The sequence below is a fragment of the Vanessa tameamea genome, chromosome 13 (genome assembly GCF_037043105.1).
Source record: "Vanessa tameamea isolate UH-Manoa-2023 chromosome 13, ilVanTame1 primary haplotype, whole genome shotgun sequence".
Classification (NCBI taxonomy): Eukaryota; Metazoa; Arthropoda; class Insecta; order Lepidoptera; family Nymphalidae; genus Vanessa; species Vanessa tameamea.
The window spans coordinates 10,170,718-10,196,216 of record NC_087321.1 but is presented as its reverse complement, the minus strand read 5'-3'; the positions used below and the strand labels follow the sequence as shown (position 1 = coordinate 10,196,216).

At 35.1% G+C, this 25,499-nt stretch overlaps 3 protein-coding genes across 3 annotated transcripts; 2 read left to right on the top strand and 1 right to left on the bottom strand.

Annotated features, from left to right (window-relative positions):
• Positions 1–210: 210 nt before the first annotated feature.
• LOC113393741 (zinc finger protein 33A-like) lies at positions 211–7,439 on the bottom strand. Its single transcript, XM_064216663.1, has 10 exons — positions 6,896–7,439; positions 5,302–6,574; positions 4,683–4,907; positions 3,753–3,919; positions 3,130–3,289; positions 2,625–2,818; positions 2,035–2,135; positions 1,785–1,895; positions 1,008–1,162; positions 211–860 (listed from the first exon to the last, which is right to left on the bottom strand). The coding sequence occupies exons 1-10, from the start codon at positions 7,249–7,251 to the stop codon at positions 399–401; spliced, it is 3,204 nt and encodes a 1,067-aa protein (XP_064072733.1). The 5' UTR covers positions 7,252–7,439; the 3' UTR covers positions 211–398.
• Positions 7,440–7,815: 376 nt separating this feature from the next.
• LOC113393749 (arginine-glutamic acid dipeptide repeats protein) lies at positions 7,816–15,572 on the top strand. Its single transcript, XM_026630792.2, has one exon. The coding sequence runs from the start codon at positions 8,291–8,293 to the stop codon at positions 13,748–13,750; it is 5,460 nt and encodes a 1,819-aa protein (XP_026486577.1). The 5' UTR covers positions 7,816–8,290; the 3' UTR covers positions 13,751–15,572.
• Positions 15,573–16,519: 947 nt separating this feature from the next.
• On the top strand, positions 16,520–25,100 carry LOC113393750 (uncharacterized). The gene is made up of 13 exons (XM_026630793.2): positions 16,520–16,746; positions 17,626–17,784; positions 17,862–17,977; positions 18,168–18,312; positions 18,899–19,117; positions 20,496–20,631; positions 21,067–21,179; positions 21,356–21,553; positions 21,692–21,878; positions 22,059–22,174; positions 22,366–22,554; positions 24,135–24,239; positions 24,903–25,100. Exons 1-13 carry the CDS (start codon positions 16,666–16,668, stop codon positions 24,999–25,001), a joined length of 1,863 nt encoding a protein of 620 aa, XP_026486578.1. The 5' UTR covers positions 16,520–16,665; the 3' UTR covers positions 25,002–25,100.
• Positions 25,101–25,499: the final 399 nt, after the last annotated feature.

The following is a 25,499-nucleotide window of genomic DNA, read 5'->3' as shown; positions in this document are numbered from 1 at the left end:
ATTGATTAAGATCTTTTAATAATATTCTTTGTATAATATATTTTTACTAAATCATTCAATTGGAATGCGCACATTTAAAATATATAAAAAACTACAAAGTTGAAATAAAAAACCATTAGAAAAGATGATCTATCACTGCTCAACTAAAAATTAATCTGTAGCATATTCTATGTTAATATATATTTTTAATAAATTATGTTTTATTATAAATCTCTAATATCATATGTTTTTGTGCTTGCTTAGATAATACAGAAATGGTGCGAAGACTTATAATTATGCAATACATCAAATATTGAATAACTTACAAACTAAGAAATTTAAAAGTGAGCTAGAATTTTTCTAACTAATGTTAAATGAATACAAATGATTATTAATATTAAGCACTAGTATATTATAAATTACTCCATGTGTTCATCATCTAGCGGTTCTATCTTAACGCTGACAAAGTCAGTAGGTTCTAATTCCTCTTCTACAGTTGGTGTTTCCTGCTTTATTACCGTTATCTCTGGTTTTTCATCATTTTCGCTTTCCTTGTCTGTCTGTGCACTGTCTTTGGTATCATTGTTTTCCTCCTCATCCTCAGAATCATCATCGGACTCTTTATTTGCTGCATTTTGGGCAAACGACAACTTCTTCGAGAATGTAACAAAATCTCCTATCAATATATCTGGTACTTTCTTCTTAGGTGGGCCAAATATGCTGTTCATAGTTGATTCGTCCAGATTCAATTTACACTCTCTAGGTTCTAATCGGGTGAAATAATCTTTTATATTTATTTCCGTGCCTTTTAATCCGTGACGTTTTCGCAAGTGCTTGACGATGGTCCTCTTGACCGCATAGGATTTAGGGCAACATTTGCACTGTAAACAAAAAAAAAGCAAGTTATAATGAAAGGTATTTTTTTAGTAGTCAGTTATTTTATTTTGTATTCTAAATATAGACATATTATTTACTATTTATAGTTTTACATATCTCTTGATTAGAATAGGTTATAGTGCTATACATACTCGGAACGTGTTGAGTGGGCTGTGCGTGATGACGTGATGCCTCAGGCCGGCGGCGCTGGTCAGTAGCTTGTGGCAAATCGGACACGAGAACTGCGAACGCGTGTGCGACGTGCGCAGGTGACGTAGCATGTAGCGCTCGTCCTGGTAGCCTTTATCTGCAATTAAGACATTTCAATGATTAAGGACCACTCCCTGCAACATAACCACCACCACTTCTTATACCAAATTTCATTAAATGTTATTGACTTGCTTAAATAAGGTGGTTTGCATTGCCATTCGGAGTTCACGTTCGAGGATACCAACTGCTTACGTTGATCCGTTTGGTATAATCTTGTGCGACATACAAGATAACGAGACAATAATTCTTCATTGTATTTTTTATCAACATTATCACTTAATTTTTTTTTTATATAATAGATCGAGGCCACCTGATGGTAAGTGGCCACCACCGCCCATAGGCATTGACGCTGTAAGAAATAATAACTATTCCTTACACTACACCAATGCACCACTAACCTTGGGAACTGAGGTCTTATATCACTCACCCTTAAAACCGGAACACAACTTTGGTGTTTGGCTGTAGAATATCTGATGAGTGGGTGGTGCTGACCCATCCAAATAGGTTTGCACAAAGCCCTACCACCAAATATAAAAAATATAGTTATACTTTTAAACTACGCGAGGAATGTATGCTACACTATTGAACAAGTAGGTGAGTTTAAATTAAGTACTTATCTTAAAATTACACCAATATTTTTACATATAAAATGACTTTACCACAAAGCGGACATTTGACAATTTGCCTCTTCTCAATGTGTGTTTTCATGTGTTCTCTTAAGGAACATGCACTTGTAAACAGCTTTGAGCAGACTGTACACGACTCCAGGTCTGAAATTAAATAATTGTTTTATTATTTATGTGTGCCAACACACAACTAATTAGTCAGTCTGTAAAATAAATATATTATTATACAAAAATAAAGCTACAATAAATTAAATCACGAATATTATTTATAGGAATGACTTACTTTCTCCGGTGTGTTTCCGAATATGGTATGTGAGTTTAGACTTCTGTACGAATGTCTGCCCACAATATAAACATGCATATGATGTGTCTCTTGAATGTGTTCTGGAAAAAATATTTATTTATTTATGTAAAATATAAAAACAATTAATTCAACATTTTTTTGAAAATAAAGGCAATATAAACTGTTAAAATTAAAATTGGAAAAGTTTTGAACGAATTTTTAATTCATGTGCGCTCAGAGTTTCAATTAGCAGATAACTAGTGCTAGACGTAATTAATGTAGCTTATTATTTGAATTTCTGCTTAATAACAGTGAATCTCGTGCTCAGCAATTGTGTATTAGCACACACTTTTATAGCACTACAGTATGCAATCATGCCAGCGTGAGGCGCAATCGGTATTTTATTAATATCAGTGATAAAGCCAACCGAAAAATATGCCCCACATGGGACATAGTTTATCCAAAAGTCACACTGACAGAAAATTATTGCACCCAGAAAAAAAATATTTAAAAAAGGAATCGAGTTTGGATATTATCTTTTATCTAGTAGCGGAAAAATACACGGAAACTCCAAAAGTGGCGCCGGCTACCTGGTGTGCGCCGTGCAGGCGCCCTTGTCGGCGAAGGCGCGCGGGCAGTGCGCGCAGCGGTAGGGGCGCTCGCCCGTGTGGCGCCGCTCGTGGCGCAGCATGTTGGAGCGCTGCACGAAGCGCATGGGGCAGTACGAGCACGCGTGCCGCGGGCCCTCGTGGATCTGCACGTGCTCGCGATACGAGTCCTTTTTCTGGAAACCGATACTCTTTTAATCGAACGCCCGATCCAGTGAATCTTAATTTACGATCGTTATTCAAATTCAGAAGGAACACACATACTAATATTATCAAGTAAAATGTTTTATAAATATATCCGTAACGGTCACGTTTCACATCAAATTATTATTTACGAGCCAATTAAATCCTTTGATTATTGATCAAGACCGAATCGAGCACTAATATGTGATTAGGAACACGATACGACTTTACCAGGCCGAGATCGGACCGAGAACGAACTGTGAACGGCATCACAGTGAGGATCTGCCCTTAATATTAAGCTCACCGCAAACACTTTGCCACAGTAGCTACACGTGTAGTTCTGCTTGTTGGGCATGTGATCCTGTTTGTGCATGTAGAGCGATGACTTGTACTGGAAGGATTTGCCGCATTCCGAACACTCAAACGGATGACGACCAGGATGACGAAGGAGATAATGGAGTTTCCTTTAATTAAAAATAAAAACCATGTCAATGATTTTACATATTAAAAAAAAATATGATTATTATTTATAGACCAGCAGGATTCACTTATATATATATTTTTTTATATATATAATTATTAATATTAACAAGGGAACAATGAATCTTTCTTATTTTAATAAATAAATTATTTATTACTATAGTTAAATATCTATTAAATATTTTATTGTTATAGTGACTAATAAATAGATTGACGACCCCAAAAACGCTGGGTATATATAAAATGTGTTGGGCTTTTCTGTAAAGAAATAACAAAACAAACCAATACCAAGAGTTTTGCGGCATTTGACGGGACATCATAAGTGATGTCCATATAGTTTATCGTAAGTGACCAAAATTCGACCACATAAACGAAACTTGTTCAGTTATAATTATTGTATAAAAATTTAAGCAAAGACTAATTGTTGTAAATAAAACAGTTACCTACCTTTCATCTAAAGTCTGAAGCACTTCCCTGCACAGTTTACATTTGAATTTACCAGGACCGTGTACTTGAGCCATATGTGTACCGCAGGCACGTGCGCTAGCAAATTCTCTTTGACACACGTTGCAAGTGACTGGCTTATCTGATCTGCCTGAGGGGCCGTGGATCATCTATAAAAAGACACTTCTCATACATAACAAGCGTAAAATGCGCAAAGGTTTGCGGGCCGCCTATGATAATAGGTGATAAGGTTAAAAGCAGGGGGTAAATAGTTCGTAGTAGGTAAATAATTCGAGGTAAATATTCAAAAATACTCAATTAATTTGGCTATTTCTTTTTACAACTTATAATAATATAATAAACATACATTGATACATTATTTATATCTAGTATTTATACAAAATATGAATAATTTTACAGCTGAGTTTTTTAAATTTTAATTAACACTTTGAGAGACAGTGCACAAGACACAATAGCAAAGTAATTGTTATGATTTGTATAGATACTTACGGTTCAAGAAAGTAACACTTTCTCTAACCTCGGATTGAACACAATATACTTTTTAAGAAGTTTGCGTTTTTAAAAATGAAGCGATAGAATCTTTATCTGTATTTATATTATTATTGATTATGCAAATCTCGTTAGCCACCAATCCTATCAGAATAATTATCCTGCATTAGTATAATTATTATACTGTTGGTTATGTATCACAAAACACACGAGCCTATGGAGCAAAGCGGTAATATTAAATGCCAACAATTTTTTTTATATTATTACATAGATGGCCGACAATCACTAGGCTCACCTAATGGAAAGTGACTACAACCATCCATGGACATCTGCAACACCGGTGGCAGCCTTTAAATATAGCTGAACTATCACACTACTACAGGTCAACAGTAAGTCTAGACTATATGTTATAAAAAAACATACCTTAACATGTAATTTGAATGACTTTCGATGACTAAGAGGCTTGTACATGCAAGAATCCAGAGAACAATACAATTTCCTGAGTTCAGGATGAGTCTCTTCAAAGTGACTTCTCATTTCATCAACACCAGACAGTACAATGCAGCATAAACAACACTTGAGCAAATATGAACTAGTCGGAGCTCCCTGTTCAAAGTGTTTTTCTAAAAAATGATGTATGTACCAAACCTTAAAAAAAAAAAATCTTTATATATTTTATATTGTAATCAAAATTATACACAGAATTAATTAATACTCAGATATACTATTACTATAGTGTAGAGCAAGAGCTTGTTGACTCTCGGTCAACACATAAAATATAAATTTGATTGACTTATCTTTGTATTTTAAATGTTGGAAAAATACAACTACTGAGTTTGTTGCTGGTTCTTTTTCTTAGAATCCACATTCCTAAGCCCATGGTAACTTTACATTTTATATAATACTTTAATATGATGATTCAAGTTCAGTTCAAATTAAATAAAGTATTATAATATATTTTTATTCAAATACGCTTTTGTACAAGAACCATCCAGTGCTACTTTACAGCTAGTTTTTTAAATACAATAATATGTTTACCAACCTTATCACCAAATGTTTGTGAACAACTTTCACACTTGTAAAACTGTTCTTTATATTTATTAAAATGTACTCTTATCTGATGTGTTTCTCTGTCTGGCTCATTCCAAAATAAAGTAGGACAATACTTGCATTTGAAACCTAAGTGTGGGCTGAAACAATTATCATAATCTAAGGCATTCCAGTGTTCTGTCAAATGTAGCCTCGTTGCCTCTCTGTTATCAAACTCTTTATCACAGAATTGACATATCCATAAATCCTCAAAATCAGCCAATTCTTCTGTTATATGATTTGTCAGTTCATTATGAGTATCAAATGTTGTTGCACATACTCTACAAGAAAAAACAGGCACCGTTTTAATACTGTGTATTTTATTCATGTGTGTAGTTAGGGTCAGTGCTGTTTCCAGTTTTGTTTTGCATAGAGAGCATTCCACATCCATAATAATATCAGATTTAGCTTTCTCATAATCTATATGAGAAGTTTGTGGCATTTGGTTAGAATTAATATCAACAAGAGTCTGCTTAATATAGTTAAAATAACATTTTTCTAATACTATCAATTCTGTCAATGTGATATCAAAATCTTCATCACCCTTATAATCTATTATTTCATCATTTTGACTCTGTTCATCCTTTTCACTCATTTCATTGTCTCTTTCTGGCTTCTGGTCCTCCGTATCACTAACATTCTCTTGTTTTACTTCTGGTAAAACAACTGTGGAACTTTTACTTTCATTACAGGGTTCTTCTGCAAAGGATTCAATTATTGGTTTTTTGTCAAAATTCTTTGGCTGCAAATCAACATAACCAAGCCTCACATGTCCTTTTAGTTGTTCATCGATAAAACGGTCACTGACTTCTGCTCCATTCACCAAGAATGGTGTGTCTTTTCCAGCTACAATTGTTGTCAAACATTTGAGTGTGAAGTGATGGTAGCCCATATAATGTCCAAAGAAGTTCGACACTGAATTATCAGATTTAGAACAAAGTAAACATAGAAATTTATCAGCTCCTTCGTGGTCAAGCTCCCAGAGAAGTTCTTCATTCTTAGAAGATACATTTGTTACACTGTGTTTCTGGAATAAGTGTGAATTGTAGTGATCATCAGCAGTGACTCTGAAGTGGCACAAACGGCAATGGACTAGATTATGCACAGTATTAAGGTGCTTGCGTAATAAAACTTCAGTTGGGAATGTCTCAACACATTGAGAACACGGCCATGGAGTGTGAAACTTTTCATGATTCCACCAAGTCTCTCTGTCCGGTACAAAATATCTGAAAGAGACAATATTTATGATAACAAATGATATATATTTCATTAATTATAATTGTAAATACAAATATTGTCTTCCTTAATGTTTCATTCAAATAGATTTTTTTAATTGAATGTATTGTCCGCTTATTGTAAGAATTAATTGATAAAAACACTAAATACTTTTCAATTGGTATAAAAATAATTTAAAAAATAATAATATGCCTCTGTACAGCGTTAGCAGAATAAATAATGTAAATAAGTAATTTAAAATAATTAATACTTAGGGGATTTTTGCGCTTCATGAGTGCTTGTAATAAGACGACGAAATGTAGGTTTTTTACCTGCAAATTCCACAAAAATCCTTTTTGTGATTCAAAGAGTAATGCATGATCATTTTAGATCTGTTTATGAACCATTCTGAACATAACAGACAGCTGTAAGGGCCTGTCGGATTTAAATCTTTAAGGTAGAGCCATACATCCAATGGCCTAGCAATAACTACTGGTGGAATAACGGTGTTTATTTTTTTAATTTTTATGGTAACACCTAATTTTTTATAAGGTGGATCCTTCTTTTTCTTTTTCTTAGGTTCGTCATCACTGCTTTCAGAATATTGTTCTTCAAATCTTTCTGGATTAGTCTTCTTAGCCGCCGCCAAAACGGAGAGAGGTTCATCGTCCGACTCGTCAGAGGCCATTTGAAGTACTTATATATAACTAAACTAAATTGACAAAAATACAATCGGTATTAGTAGTTTTTAATCTATAAACTGTTTCGCAACGAATTAAATCTCGCTAAATTTCAAATACTTAAGATAATAGATCATGGGACATCAAACAAAACTAAAATTCGAAATATATCAACAATACTGTCAAAAAAACAAATAAGCAACAGATAGTAATCAATAAAAACTCTCAATTGGACCAAAGAGCCATAGAGCATAAATTTAGATGGAAATGAAACAAACTTTCAACAGCATTTTTTAAATATTGATATTTATTATTAATATCAAACAATTAAATAGTAAAATTAAATGAAGCAAATATTCATAAAAAAATATTTTCAGATTCAATATTTTATTAAAATGTTTCATTCTACGTAATAATGAATTTTGATTCTATTTAGAGATACAACAACTATCATAAAAAAATCATAACCAATCTAGTGCATATTTTATTTATATTTAAAATAAGTCAGGAAAAATGTTATTTTATAAACGTTATTTCAAAGAAAGCGAATACGTAATGAATGGCTCATAAAAATAAATAACTTTTAGAAAAACAGCAATGTACAATGGAACTTCTACGAAAAAGTTATATCGTGGCAGCCATTTTATAGATATTAATTTGTCTATGGTAAGAGCCAAAGAAAGGTGAAGCTAAACAAAAGGGTAGCATGTAGATAGCATTTGCTAAATTATTGGTGAATTATAAGAAAGAACTAAAATTTTGCAAGTATTTTTATGAAGTGAATAAGTGACTTTCATTCTTGTTATAAATGTGTATCGTAAGTGTCAATAAATTGAAGTACAATGCATCCTGTAATGGTGGCCATTAGGAGTAATAATTATGTATATTGGCATACTTACTGTTTTACGAACCATCAATGATACTTCTAAAGTTGAACTATATTGTGTGTTAATATAATATTTACACAAAACACTATGTAAACGTTTAAGTGTTTATATTATGTGAGTGAGAGAATCTAACCCAGTGTAAATAATAATTACCAATACCATGGCCCAAAATCAAGGGGATGTTCAAGTGACACCAACTCAACCTGTAAAAGATAAAGATATTTACGCTTGTCTTCCTGATATACGTACAAACGGTCCTCTTGGACCTGACGAACCGTGTTCTGGTGGAGAAGAGTTGAGATGGTTGCCAGCTCAGGCTACAGACAGGGATCTGGTTATGTACTTGAGGGCTGCACGCTCTATGGCAGCGTTTGCAGGTATGTGTGATGGAGGTTCTCCTGATGATGGCTGCGTAGCAGCGAGTCGTGATGATACTACTATTAATGCTTTAGACGTCCTACATGATTCAGGTTACGATCCTGGTAGGGCACTTCAAGCTCTCGTTAAATGTCCCGTCCCTAAAGGAATTGAAAAAAAATGGACAGAGGAAGAAACCAAACGATTTGTTAAAGGTATTCGTCAATTTGGTAAAAATTTCTTTAAGATTAAAAAAGATTTACTTCCACATAAGGATACTGCTGAATTAGTTGAGTTTTACTATTTGTGGAAAAAGACACCAGGTGCTAGCAGCAACAGACCTCATAGAAGACGTCGCCAAGCATCATTGAGACGTGTTCGAAATACACGAAATTCCCGTGCAGGTACACCTAAGGAACAAACACCTGAAGCTACGCCTACTGTGCCTGATACAAATGGTTCTCGACCATCTCCTATTCCTAAAGAGGCAGGGGAAATGAGTTCAGTTACAGAAGATGAGAATTCTGAAGATGATAGTGACTCTAGAGAAGCAGTAGGTGATCTTGCCAAAGTTGACAATGGTAGGGTTGATAATCCAGAAGATTCACCTAGCAGAATGAGGACTAGAAATAAATCAAAAGAACAAACTACTCCAAATGGAAAGAAAGTTCAGGACGAAAGTGATAATGACTCAAAATCTAAAAAACCTACTAAACAAACTACACAGAGTACAAATAATAATATTCAAGAGAAAGTATTGGCTTCACCTGTTAGTAAAGAAATTAAAAAGAAAGTACCAAATGGTAAAGTTGACGTGTCAAAAGTTAAAAAACGACTACCTGACGATACAAAACCTGAGGGGATTATGGATGGTGATGTACAAATGAAAAAGAAGAAAGCTGCTGAACCACCAGAAAGTCCATCAGAAAGCTTAACTAATGATAGTTTTCCAGCGATGGACGAAACAGAAACTGCTGAACCAGAAGTAGAAGCATGTGACTTTAGTTTTAATAAAACTGACAAAGAAAGTCCTGATCAAAATAAAGAAACTGAACCAGATCAGCCTCAAAAGCCTATGGAAACACAAATTAAATCAGAAATTAATTCTGAATCTACTATTAAAATGGAAAAAGATCTTTTACCTCCACTTTATAAAGCAGTGCCTGAAAATGATGATAGAACTGCTTTGGACTTAAAAACTGATTCTAATAAAAACCTGGAAAATATGGATCAAAGAACACATCCTTTATTCCCTAAAACGGAACTTATAATACCTAAGGTAACACCAATGTCTGCAGAAGTTATGGAAAAAATTAAAATAAAAGAAGAAATTGATATGGAAGAACAAACGCTTAATTTACAAAAGGAAGAATTTCAAAAAGATCCACTCGCTCACAATTTTTCAGGACATGCTTTAAGTCAATCTAGCAAACCATTAAACTTAGAAAACACAAACTATTTTGTCAAAGACAATCACTTGTATAATCCAAAACTTAATCACAACATTAAAATTGAAGGAGTCCCAAGTAATATTTTCAATCCAGCATTATCCAAAGATAATTCAATTATAAGGAATACAAAAGATTTTGCAAGTGGAATGCCACCGTTTTCATATCCATCCAGTATCAATTTTAACAGTGATCCTAATAAACATAATCCTCATATGAACCCATTAAAAACCGTGATCAAGTTGGAACCCAGAGATGAAACTAATGATATGAAAAATCAAAATACTCCTGAAATATTCACTGCAACTATATCTACTGCCAACAAAGTAGATTCACCTAGTACGCCCCGTTTAGATTCTATGCAAAGGATTAGTCCTTCACCAACAAATACGCGCGCCTCTTCACCACCACATATGGAACATCCAGTTACTACAAATACAGAACCCATTTCACCTGCTAATGCACAAGAAATGAAATCTCAAGAATCAGATGCTGAAGAAAAACAACCCACTGATTTAAAAACACAGCCAATGTCAAAGCATGATAGTCAAAATAATAATTTAAGACAACCATTATTTCAACCACCAAGACCAGAAAATCTTGGTGTAAGATCAACTGAGGCATCTAATACAGTATCTGGTCAAAATATGCCACCTCCCCATAGCCAGCCATCCATGACAGGGCTTTTGCCTCCAGGCCCTCTTATATCTGTTGGGAGTGGATCTAATGTTGGGCCTTATGGTTTTATGCCAGCATCATTATATGGTCACCCAGGACATCCAGGCTTAGAAAAACCAACAGCTCTGCCACCGTTAATGCAACAAGTTCCTCCATCCCATAGTCATTCTGCTTCAAATTTGATTTCTCAACAGTCCAACCAGAATGATCCATCAATGCCGCAAGATCTTAAAATTAAACAGGAAGTTCCCGATAATATGCCTGCTAATTTATCCACACAAAATGTGTCGGATCCCTTGCAATCACTCAAAGAAGTGAAAGTGCCTGGTTATCCGATTGGAAGTGCAATTGCACAACATTTAAGTTCAGAGAGAGATAGAGAATCAAGTGTTGAAAATAACAGTCGACCTCCTAGCCAACCACCTAACAATGAAAGTTCAAATATGCCAAGTGGTTTCCTTGGACCTAGGATAGAAAGTATAAAGAAAGAACCAGATTTCTTACATCAACCACATATAACACCTGTATCAACGAGTCAAGGTAGTGGATCAGACACAGGAAGTACTGCCCCGCCTGTCAAGAGTCCTCATACACCTACACCTATCAAAAGTCAACCAGGTCATAATGGAACGCCTGGCCATCCACGTCCTTCAGCTACGACATCCCCCTTTTCAAGGCATTTGACGAGCCCTTCTCAACCAAGACAGATTTCAGCTTCTCCTGTTCAACCACATACTCCAGTCTCACATTCAGCTTTGAATTTAATGAATCCAACACCACTTACAATACCAGCCACGATGTCTGGCCCTATAATTCATTCTCAACAGCATGGACCTCCGCCACATCCGTTTGCTTCACCGCTTCATCATCCTCATCACCATTTACTTCATCCATCTTCAATTTTCCAACTGTCTGCGGCGGCAGCGGCACACGCCATGCATCCTTACTATTCACACCCACATCCCGGTTACTCCATGCCTTACCCTTATCCTTATGGACCTTTGCCGCAGCATCACCCAATACCGCAAATGCACCCAGCGTCAAGCACGCCAGGAAGACATGAGCCAGTAAAACCATCAACTATAGAATCTACTACTATGCTTAGTGCTCATCATAGCACTAGTTCATCAGTAACGACAAGATCACTAAGAGAGATATCTGAAAGTTCTGATGATCCAAGAAATCCAAACGCAACAGAAAGACACCAGTTGCATGAAACTACTATGACTCATCATCATTCAACGAGTCACCATAGTGCGGTCCACACTAGTACAGAGAAACAACCCAGTCACGTTGGAGGAGGTACCAACCATACTCTTTCTATATCGCATTCGACATCGAGTAGTTCATCACAATCGATTCAGCATAAAATAAATACACAGCAAAAGTCCAGTTCACATTCAAGTTCTCCTCTTCACTTATCGGCTAGTGTGTCACAAACAACAAGTAGTTCTTCAAGTGTAAACGTAAATAACCATACGCATCATCACTCTCATCATCTTGCTCACCATCCAGAACGGCTATCTCCTGCAGACTCAATGCTTCTAAGACATCACCCTAAAATGCTACCAGGTAACCCAAATCATCTCATGATTCAACCTCCTTCTATGGGTCATCCAGGATTAAGCCTAGGCTTACAATCTGGCCCTGGGCCAAGTTCCATTGAAAGCTTACGACTTCACGCTCAAGCTGCAGCTGGGTTACAATCTTCGCATAACAGATCGGGTTCGCCTCATCAATTACCACATGGTCATCCACATTTACGTGGTCCACAGCGACAATTACAAGACGATAATCCCGAACTAAAACTTGAAACACAGTCTCAACCTGAAGAAGAGGAAATACCGAGTCCTGCGCATATACCCCATGGCCCTAGCCCGGAACCTAAAATTGAAGATACCGAATGTCATAGATCACAATCTGCAATATTTTTAAGACATTGGAATCGCGGTGATTATAATTCATGCACCCGCACTGATCTTATATTTAAACCAGTTCCGGAGTCTAAACTTGCGCGCAAAAGAGAAGAACGTCTTAGGAAGCAAGCCGAAAGAGATAGAGAGGAAAGAGAAAAAATTGCTCAACAAGCTCATAGAAAAATAGCTACACCTGAAAAGCCTGAGACAAAACCACCTTCGAGAGGTGCTATTGAAACGATAACATCTCCATATGACAGATTTCCTCGACCTCCTGGATATCCCGACACTCCAGCATTACGACAATTATCAGAATATGCCCGGCCACATGCAGGTTTTAGTCCAGGAAATATTCCTCGACATTGTATGGATCCGATGTTACAATATCAATTAAGTTCTATGTACGGCGCCGCTGGTGCAAGAGAACGTTTAGAACTTGAACATCTTGAAAGAGAAAAAAGAGACAGGGAAATAAGAGAGTTACGAGAACGTGAATTGAACGATCGATTAAAAGAAGAACTACTTAAAAATAATGTCGGGCCGCGTGCTCTAGATCCTCATTGGCTTGAAATGCATAGAAGATACGGAATGCCACCACCACCACCCCAGGGAGCCATTCCTGTACAGTTTGGATTATATCCGCCGGGACACGGCCCTGCAGCACTTTCACAATTGGAAAGAGAACGGCTTGAACGGCTTGGAATTCCACCTGCGGGAGCAGGAGGCCCACCACAATCAGTTCCAGTATCAGGAGCATCACATCATCCACATCACCCACACCCCGGTGTAGCAGCTGCGCAGTTAGAAGCCGCTGAAAGACTAGCATTAGCTGCAGATCCGATGGTACGGTTGCAGATGGCAGGAATTAATCCAGAATATCATGCACACACTCATGCTCACACTCATGCACATTCACATACGCATTTACACCTTCATCCTGGACAGCAAGCCGCTCAGGCCCAACAAGACGCACTGGGATTGAGCCTAGGTGCAGGCACGCCTTATAGACCACTGCCACATCCTGACCTGCTAGGCAGGCCATACGCCGAGCAGCTGGCTCAGCAAGCTGCTGCTCATGAGCAATTACAACGACAATTGTTGCTTGAACGTGAGCGGGGCTTCTTGCATCCGGCTCACCACGAAGATTTCCTCCGGCAGCAGCGCGAGCGTGAGCTAAAAGTGAGGGCGCTCGAAGAGGCGGCACGTGCCTCGAGACCGTAGTGTCCCGCACGCCTCCCGCCCGACGACGCTGTTGTGGTAATCGAGTGAAGTGAGGCTCCTCCAGTCGTGAGGCCTTTGTAAAAATACTTCAAAGTGTTCATGCGCTAGTGTTACGCAAGTTAGAACCGAACGGTTTTTATTTTTTACGTGTGACGATACCTGTAATTTATATTTATAACTTAAGTATTTAAGTTTTTATAATATTTTTATAGTCGCATGGTCGTATAGTACGCTTGTTTCCATGCTCAAATTTATTTCATAACGACTAGTCATAATTAAATTTTATTTGTAGAGAACGAGATGAGTCACACATTTTACATAGAGTGCTGTTAGTCTAAATTATTGTTTTATATTTTAATAATTATACAGTTTAAGGTGCTGGTTAACATTCATTAATATACGAATGGACCACTTGCTACATTAATTAATGTAGAGAATAAACTTTATTTTTATGTTTATGACATAATAATAGTTAATCATTATATTGTTAATGAACTTGTAAGACAAAAGTAGGGTCTGTGACTTGCCTTCTAATCGACTTGCCTTTTCGTGTACTTGAAAATAGAGAATGTGTCTTTCTATCTATATTGTCAAAAAGTATACTTTTTCTAATAGAATCGCTTTGAGTACAATATTTTAGTTTTCTAGTACGCAATCACTGTAACGCTAACTAATAACATATCAATTTAAAGTCTAAAACGAGTTATATTTCAAAATGTTCATCTTTATATTGTCAGATCGCAATAAATTTTATTTAAAGCTGTCTAATTTTGATAGATTGGAAAGGTGTAAATGTCGACCTTGTAAATTATGAGCTCATTCGACCATTAATGATAGTAATATATTTTTTTAATTCGTATAGAGCTCCAGTATTGTAATTAACTGTGTTATGACTGTTAATGATGTATGTTATGTATTCAATGAATATTAATAACCTATTAAGATCTTCAATTGATTCTTACGTGTAAATGAAAAATATATTAGTATAAATTTGTTGCAGTTATTTATATTTTATATCATAACTGAAGGAATGTTTTAGGTAAAATAATATGTTTTCAAGTACAAACCATTGAAAGGCTACTTGAAATCTCGTACAATAAAATAACGATGTCTTAATATTGTGAACAGTCATAACACAGAGCTGTTTAGTTTACGACGCATTAGTTTTACTGCAAATTTATTGCCGACGTAAAATATTATTAAGTACAAAGTATTTTAAATATACCAGCGCAATATTTCACAAGTTTCACGTGAACTATAAATGTCGGCAATATTTGTGTAGTTTATTTAATAACTTACAATTTGACTTAATGATAAATTAACTACTTTTACCTACTTAAATACTCTTGCAATGCATAAAAAACTTAACGGTGAAAGTAAAACATTAAACACGGTTTTAAACCAATAATTATTTGTTTATCTAAAGTAAAATATGTCGCAAAGAATAGAAGTGTGATTTGATACTTGTAAATTATATTAGTATTTTTCACCCACTGTACACATTAATATTCTTTATTGCACTATGTAAAATAAATCCCTTTGTAATAAATAGATCCTTTAGCGATGAAATAAAATTAAACTTATAGATTATTCTAGATTAAATAAATTTCAAAATGTCGCTTGGTAGGTATTGTGTTTATAATGCCATAGTTACTTTCAGATTTTAAAAAGAGAATGAGTATTATTTTTAGAAAAAAAATATATCTTTTAATTAAGAGGTTGAGTGTCGGATTAAAATTTCATTTATTTAGACAATAAGGTTAAATGGATGTCTTAGTGCTTTTGTGTAAATTTTTTTGAATAATATATGTGAAAAAAAATCCTTATGTTGTTTATCTGTTATAACCACTAATTATAATATGCAGTTAAAAGTTGGGAAGTACATATTTTATTATTTTTTGTCGTAAATGTCTTGAGAATAAGACCATGGTATTCCCCTTTGGTATTTCCCTCGTTAGTTTGATGTTTCGATCCGATTTAATCTCAAGTATTTTCGTAAGAGTAACTTTTTTTTTAAATTAAAAAATGTTTTTTATTTATACTAACTACTTTCTCGTAATGTCGACGAAACAAATGTTTTTCATCTAATATATTTTATGTACTGAATAGTTAGTCTTATGACTAGCTTATCCCATGCATATGCTGTATGCCCAGGTCCGGGTTTCAAACTCCGGGCCAAGAAATTCTGGAGTTTGGAAATTAGCAGCGTTAATATTTCCTTGCCTCGAAAATTATGTAAAGCAGTTAGTACTACGCCTGTACTTTCTTTGGTCTTATCGCCTCTTTATAGCCGGGATCTGGTCTCCTTTGAAAATAACTATGTTTAATAATCATAAGTCTTAAGATTTAGCCTAAAATGATCTCAGGACCCTACAAAAGAAAAGGAAATAAAGTACATTTGGTTACCTTCACTAATATTTGCGTAGTGTGTGCGGATATGAAGCCAGATATATTTTTTTAATTAAAAGGGGATATTTTCTGTGTACGGTATAGGGCTGTGTGCAAAAGTTTCTCTGGGTAGATATTAATGACAACCAGGGATATAACATTTTATATTCCTTAGAATATCTTAATTGACCATGTGAGGAGTTGATTTAGTTTGATTTTCACCTCCACGTACGGTGGCATATTTTCTGCCTTACTATAAATAAATAAAAAGAGATACATAGATAAGTACGGAATATAAAACAATAGCGAGGATTTTAAAGAAAATGTGTTAGGAAAAAAAAATCGCCATGACAAGCATAATTATTAATACTTGTTTTTCGAATTCAATAAAAAAAGAAGAAATCTGAATACCTATGTAAGTGTCAAAGTATCATAATTTATTTAGCATACAGATGTTTGATATAATTTTACGTAACCAAGAGATTGATTGATCGATATACAGACTTAAAGAGAAATAAAATTAAGTTATGGGACTAACCAGTAACACTGGGTTATTGGCGAGCGTGCTGCAAAAGTCTGCAACGAATAAACAACAAGAAACAGATAAAGTGAGTACTGCGTATGATACTATCATATCGTATGCATTTATACCTACAACGCCACTAGCTGCTTCACTCGAATTCATCCGCGTCTTTATTTTTACCGGTAATACCGCATTTTATACTAAAGTAACAGCATGTAAACGTACTGCTCGACTAAAGCCTTTCCTTTCGGACTTTTCTACTGTGCTGCTCAAATGGGGGATGGTGGATTTACGTGTCGGAGATTTACATCCATCACATGCAAGTTATCTCAAGATGTTTTCCTTCACCACCGAGCACGAGACGAATTATAAACAAGCATAGTTAAGCACGTAAAAGTTAAGTGGTGCTTGCCTGATTTTGAAACCGCAATCATTTGAGATTAACTTGTTTTAGCCACTGGGTCGTTAGTTCGTTTGTTTCTCAATTTAAATCTACTTATACAGCTTCTGGCTACATCTGCCTATAAGTTAATGTAATCATAGGGTAAAGTGTCTTAGGTAGGTACTTAGGATAAGGTACGAACAGAAGGACAGTAAGTTTCGATTTCATCTAAAAGTCTGATTATCTATCTATAACTAAAAATTTAAATCATAAAGAAAACCTTTGAATATTCACTAAATATTTCATTTTCTGGTACGTTAATAAATAAGGTGTTGTTGTTTATATTCAAAGATTTTAATTTGTCCAAAAATTAGTAAGTAGATACATACAAAATAAGTAATGCTTACGCACCAAACAGAAGGTAAGAAGGTTGCTTATTTAATATTTGTATATGTGTGTAATTATTTTTGAAATCTTGCCTTTATTATCCGCTGAATAAAATTCATTAGTGTTAAGTTAATGTTTCTAATATTAACAATTAATGCAGGTATACTCTATAGTTCGTATTCGTTGTTTACTTAGACTAATTTAGAGCTACGATGCGAAGTGACACCAGCGCCGTTTATGCTGCGCCCTTATGCAGGCCTTTACAACCCTTTCTCGAACGCTTGTTCCGTTCTATGCAACCATCCAGCTGATTCTACTGCTAAAGAGTTTGTCAAAAAAGCAAAGGATGCATGGGTATAATTCTTACTCATTCAATTTACCATATTGTTATCTATGGTACATTATTAATTCCTTATATATATATTTTTCAGTTTCTCGAAGGTAAGGGCCATTGCTTTCAAGAAGACTTAACTAAGTTTCAAGATCAAAATGAAAAGGAAAAAAATAGGACGCCACATGATATTGTCACAGAAGATATGTTTAGGAGGTACCCAGATCGGCAATGCGTACACCAGCACTATTTCTTGTTTATTGTATTTCTGCCAAGTGTACACTTTCCAAGAATTCTTAGTTTCAAGAAAACTCAGATAGTATAATTGGTTCCAATTAAATCTATGAAATACATATAACGGTTTTGTATACCAAGTAATACTTGTATAAAGTAAAGTTTTTTCCAGGTATACGGAAACAGATTCACGACCTCTTACGCCAGCTCCGACTTTAGCGAGCGGCAAATCCAGAGGTTCGAGAAGATGCCTCACGCCCGACCAGCCACATCAAAAGACGACTATCGTTCTCGATTTGAGGAGAAGCCATAGTCAGGTACGCAGATATAAGTTACAATAAAGTCTGAGACCAGAAACATTTAGATTAGATCTACTGATGCTTGGGTTCGTTTAAAACGTTCTTCTCCTGGAAATTTTGTAGTGGAAATTAACATGAAACCACTTGAAACTGCATTTGGGCCTAAAATGGCCCTATGATTTTGAATAAATGTATGGTACCATATACCAAAATTCTGAGTATGCTTTAAGCATGGTATTTATAAAAACTAAGTTAGAACCTGTAAGCCATTTTTTTAATGTTATAAGTTGGCCGACGAGTGCCACCTAATGGTGAGTGGTCACCACTACCCATAGACAATGGCACTATAAGAAATATTAAATTACATCGCCAATGCGCCACCAACCTTGGGAACTGAGATGTTATATCCCTTGTGCCTGTACTTACACTGGCTCACTCACCTTTCAAAATGGAACACAACAATAATGAGTATTGTTTTTTGGTAGTAGAATATCTGATAAATGGCTGGTACCAACCCAGGCGGGCTTGCACAAAGCCCTACCACCAAGTAATAAAGTATTCACGACGTTAGAATGAACATTTAAATTGACTTATTTCATTATAGGAAACTCTCTACTATCATGGTTACGCGACTTCAGAGATGACCACAGGACACACGCCCAGCGCCAACGACAGGTCCACATTACCGTCGCTAAATCTATCTGGCAGCACTCATAACCGTCTTGTGAATGGTCAATGCGAACAACTACCACCGTTGGCTTCACCTTTAATTTTATCCAAAAGAACTACTAAAGACCCCATTAGTGTGAGAAGTATTAAAAAGGTAAGGTTACAATTATTTCGTTTAAAAGATAAAATGCTTTAAATACTCTTAGGGACTGTCATATTGGATTACTGCGGCTAAATATAATGGCTAAAATTATTTATCTACAGGTTATTTCTGTATATTATCTTGTTTAATTATGTATGTTTTTAACATATGTATTAATGCGTATAATATACTTTTGTTATAATAGGATATATGTTTATAAGTATAATTTTTTTGAAGTGTGTATAACAATATTTCAGGAACTTCATTTTAATAAAAAATATATTTCGCCCGTACGAAGCTAGAAGCGATTTAGTATATTATAATAAAAAATATCTGTATCTATATTAGTGCGTAAACTCATATGCATCATACATATATATATTGCTAGATAGTAGGGTTTTGTGCAAGCCCGTCTGGGTAGGCACCATCCACTCATATATTCTACCGCCAAAAAGTAATACTACTTAGGGCACGTAAACCAGTGTAACTACTTGTACACAACATCTTAGCTCCAAAAGCTGAAGGCGCGTTCGTGATGTATGGAATGGTTCAGCAACTTTTCAATGTCGATGGGCGTTATATTACCTACCATCCGATGGTCCATTTGCCCGTCCGCCTTATATGAATTTCCAATGTGGTCCTGACTCTAAAACTTGGTTTTAACTGGAGCCCAAAGGAGATAAAGAAAATCCTGCTTCAAAGTTTTTACGTAGTGGGCTTAATATAAATAATCTCTATGACCCTGGCACCTTAACCATCTGCTCCAAGAGTTACTAGACCGTGTTAGATATTTAATATTTTATGACAGATAAGTGCTAATCAATAGCTGACTGACGTTAGAGATAGTGTAACTTTCACTAACCTTCGGTCTCGTACGTTTTCACACATTTCAAATAAAACCTTTCGAACGTTATCGCCTATCAAAATGTTACCATTTCTGATATCAAAAACTAAATTATTACAAATTAAAAAACAAAAACCGAATGATCAAAAGTCAAAAGGTAAAACTGTGTTTAAAGTGACTGATGGCTTAGCTAAACCCAAACCTAGACGCTTGAAACGTAAACCTCTAAATATTCCTATGGCTATTTCCACGTCACCGTGTGATTGTACATTGATGCACGTGACAAGGATAGTTGTGAACTATGCCCCAAAAAGTAGGAAACGTGGTGCGTCGAATATAGTGTTTTCAGTGACGTCTTGGGGTACCACAGGGCAGCAGAAGAGGATTAAATTACCTAGTATTCAAATCCAAAAAAAGTTTATAAAGAAAGAAAATACGGTAGCATACGATAGTGGTGATTTTTTTAAGAAGCTCGAGGTAATCCTCTTTGACTTCTTCAATATTAGATTCAATTAGAAACCAATTGATACTAGATCTTTTTTTTAGAATCAACTAAAAGCGTTAAATATAGGAAAAGCGCTTAAAAATAAGGCGAAAAGTGAAACACCGGCCTCCCAGCGTTCTGTGGGTGAAAAGGATGTTAATGATGATAATGAAAATATTGGAAACGTTGATGAGAACGGTAATTTTTTTCTGACCGATTAACTAATCATAATCGCGTTACTTTCTCGCATTTCTTTAGGGTCAAATTGGGGGTTTATTCCATCCTGCTGCTCCAATCCGATTATGTGAATACACCTGTTGCAGATTTTCATCCGATACTTACAGATTTTCTTGCATTCGCACGAGATTAATTCTTATCAAACACTAAATACAAACATATTTTTCAATTGCGCTAAGCCGGATTTGAAGTTCCGTAAAGATTAACGTTTTCTAATCTGGGTTATCTTGGCTCAACTAACACATATTTTTAATATTATTTACGATTTGCAGCCATCCATCACACTATACATATATATAAATAATTTAAACATATTTTAAAATATAATAGTGTAATTGTACATTATTAGAAAAAATATTAAATATTTTGAAATAGTTTGATAAATTTTTTATAAAGGTGGTGAAGTTCGACGACGTGGTAAAAGACGGCGCAAGGGCAGACCTGGAGGTAGTGATCGTTTGACCTCAGCTGGGTTAGCAGCCCAAGCTCAGCAGGATCCTGAAACGCAAGTAGGAATTTCTCCGAATGTATTAAAATTGACACCCTTTTCTCTGAAAACTGCTTTTTAATTCAATATAACAAGTTAAAACTTAATTTATAAAATATATAAAGATAATCTAAAATACAATAAATTAATACTTTTTTAACTAGTTAAAGCTATTTCTAACAAATAGCACTCTATTAGATCGCAGGTATAGTTACGGACTCCCAAAATCCTAGTTCCCGAGGCTCAATATCTCAAGCAGTAGAGGATGATATTATTCTACCGGTGATCAAGGCCAGTGCAGCGAGAAAGACAGACTCATTCCTTGATGATGATATTTTGAAGTATTTACATAGGGAGGTCGATGAAGAAGCTATCGAGACAGAATTCGACACAAAGGTTTGACGTTACAATATCTTTAACTCTTCATAGCAAAAAGATTTTGGTTAACGACAAAAAATGGATTTTCCGTTCTATTATAAAACACAAAAGAGATACAAAACTTTCTATAAAAGGTGCAATATTTCAATTTTTTAGCGTCGGTATGTGCTAGAAGAAGCATTACGTACTCGTCCTGAGCGTCCCTACTGTCAAGAGATGCAGAATCTTCTACGTGAGCTACGTGTACCGGCTGTCAGTTTGGGTGATTGGCTTCACATACCGAGAGTGTTTTCAAGACAGAATGCTCAGTTCAGCTTGCCAATCGACTCCAACGCTTTAGAAAGTAGGAACTAAAAAAGAATATACCATTTGAATTGTATCGTGTCTACATCTAAATCCTTCTATTTATCAAACTTTAATATTCAAAGTAGTCTTTTGTAATACACAAAAGGTTCAATTTAGTTAGCATTTTAAATTTGTATGAATTACTTGTATTCAATAATTTTTGTATTAAAATATTTAGACTTAACACCAATGCAGTATGCGGCTCGGTTCGTAGTATTGAAAAAATCAAAACAACTCCTTTACTTGACAGTCTTAAGAAAGTTCAGACAAAGAGGTTACAGGATGCCAATAAAAGTAAGTATTTCAAGGATTTTGTATTTTCTTTTACGTTGCTTAATACTAAATGATAACTCAAAGTATCTTTTGGTTTTCATCTGTTTGAATATATAAACAAGAGTTGGTAATGAGTATAGACTGAGAAGGAGTTATAATAAGCCAATTAATAAACAACTAAATACTAAACAAGGTTAATTTATCTTTTTCAGAACTTACAAGAAGGACTTATGCTAATGATGGGTGGAATACTTTCACTAGAACAAGCGGAACAGTTTGGTACCATCATGGAATGGGATGATTACGAAGAAGACGAAAACATTCCTGATGAGATTAAACTCACTCTTCTCGACACGGGTTATAGAAAAAACGATCATATGGAAGGAGGTGATACGGGCGAGGTTATAAACACAAAATTTTTAAACATAGAATTTATAATTTTTTCTTACTAGTGAGGCTATTTATTTTTAAAGTAGCATGGTAACGGTCGCCTGGTGGTAAAAGGTACTAATCGTTGACATAGGTGCTTCAAGAAATGTTTACCATTCGTTACATCGCTCATGCACCGCCAACGGAACGAAGATGTTATGTCCTTAATTATGTCTGTATATTGGCTCATTCGCTAAGTACTGCTGTATGGCGGTGGAATATATGTGAGTAGGTGGTGGTGCTATTAAAGCCCAATCACTAAGCAACTATAGATGAGCTATTCGCATTAGGATAGTTAAGATTTGTTTTTTCAGAAACCTGGGTAGTCATTTTATTACTAGGGATTAATATAAAGACGTTGACGTCATCCTGACCGATTATTTATTGGCGAGTGGCCATTCTCATTGGAGAATCGTCAAGGATCGCAAGGAGATGCAGCCTGCAGTGCACTATTACCCCGCTCTAATAAACCGATTAGACGGCAATCCAAAACAAACAGAGACAAACGACTATCGTATACAGAATACAACGAGAATAATTTTATTGTTTCATGATACATAACATAGTCAGATATATCATTCTCACACAACATGATCTGTTATCATACGTTCATTTCAGTTATCATACATGTATTTTATTTTCTACCTCGTTAAGGCTCATTAGCAGCCTGTAAATTTCCCACTGCTGGGCTAAGGCCTCCTCTCCCTTTGAGGAGAAGGTATGGAGCATATTCCACCACGCTGCTCTAATGCGGGTTGGTGGAATACACATGTGGCAGAATTTCGTTGAAATTAGACACATGCAGGTTTCCTCGCGATGTTTTCCTTTACCGCCGAGCACGAGATGAATTATAAACACAAATTAAGCACATGAAAATTCAGTGGTGCCTGCCTGGGTTTGAACCCGAAATCATCGGTTAAGATGCACGCGTTCTAACCACTGGGCCATCTCGTTAAGGCTCGGAGCAGTACAAAGACAAAGGGAATTTGTGAAAAAAAAATCTAATTGATATTGCTGACGTTTAGAAGTTGACAGTACATTACACTCCCGTGCTAAAAAAAGCACGTTAAGCCGTTAGTTGGAGGTGATTGAATCGAGCATTTAGAACGAGAGAATAGTTAGTGCAACATGGTTGACTGATTATAAGATGTTACATATACAGGTTTTTTCGCTGTGGAAACTCGCTCATATTTTTCATATTTGTTTAACATTCCTCATCAGCCCTGAACGATTTCAACCACGATAGCCAATCTCAAAGGAAACCAACGCAGGACATATTGTGTACTAGTGTGTTCGCAAACAGAGGTGCACTATCTAGTCCCTCATACTCATAATGATATGATAATTCCGACACGGCCCGTAAGGTTAGGGCGAGACATGCGATACTATTGACTTTACCGTACGGTACTATTGTTAGTTTCTATAAAATGCACCAAACTAATATTAATATGTGGATACGTTTTGTATTGATATTATATTTATAGATGTTTACATATTTTAATAGGTCGAAGTTGACAGCATAACTATAGTTAATCAAAGACTTTATTTTCAGTCTGATGCACGAACGTTAAAATATAGAACTTGGTGCGGTCTATGCGCAATTTGCGAGCGAATGTACGGGCGCTTTCCAGCACGAGAGAAGGACCCTCCTGACGGTGTACGTATTTTACGTAAAAAAAACAACCTATTTTTTTTCGATATACCCTTCATAGGCGAAAGTAACTATTTTAAGGTATTATTGCTTACGCAACGATTGATTGTGCTTTTCCTCGAAGTCATCAATACTTGCTTCTGAAAATAGCATCTCAGCTTATGCTTAGACACTACTGTCAGTACTGTCAGCTGATTATGCAGCTGTTGCTTGCTAGTAATACTGGCTACAAGTTTTGAGTAAATTCTGGCATTGAGTTTTAGGAATATCACAACTCATAAATAGAAGTAAAATTGTCTATTTCTAAATATTATTATCTTTAATTCTAGTATTTCTAGTATCTATGATTATATAATGTTTATAGGTCTATGCCGGAGAATTCTGTAATAATAATTACTTATATAGTGAATTTGTAGATAAACAAAACCAATAACTGTGATAATAACATTCTGCGTCGTATTATGGCAGTCTGATTTTTTTATTGAGAATTGCCTATCGTATACATGTTCTGTATCTCACAGATGTTTCAGTTAAAATATTTGCCTATAATAATATTTAATGCCTTCAAATAATATTTCTTTTTGTGACCTTACGTATGGTGCTGTAGTCAAAATGTCACCAAATATTCTGTACTCATTTTTTTACCAATATTTATTTTTATGTTTACAGATGGAACTCAGTGACTTTACTATGATAGAAACAAAGCTCGCTATGTTAAAAGTACACTGTGGACTGATAGAAGTACTAAATACAATTAGAATACGATAGTTTATTATTTATTTACCTTACTTGATATATTTTCGTATAAATGTTTGTACACGTAGTTTTGTTGAAATAAACCTTTTTTTACCTATAAAATGAAATTATAATTAATCTACCTCATCACACTTTTATTTGAAAGTAAATTTTATTTTTAAAAAGTATAATTTTCATTTTAAACTTTTTTCAATTAAAAAAACACGATAATGATTTTTTACAATAAGTACGTACCCGTAAGTATCCACACGTACGTGTTTTAATATATTAACATTCGTTTAAATCTAAAAGACGTAGAGAGTATGCATCTTACCTACTCGTATAATAAAATAATAAGGTTTTAATGTTTTATTTTATAATCTTTAGGCTCTTTATTATTAAATGGACTCTAAATAATTAATAATTCTTTGGATTTATGTCTTAAATGTGATTCAAAATGATCAAAAAAATATTTGTATGAAATACCATAAGATTTATTATTAATAAAATGATCCTGCAGTAAATTAATTC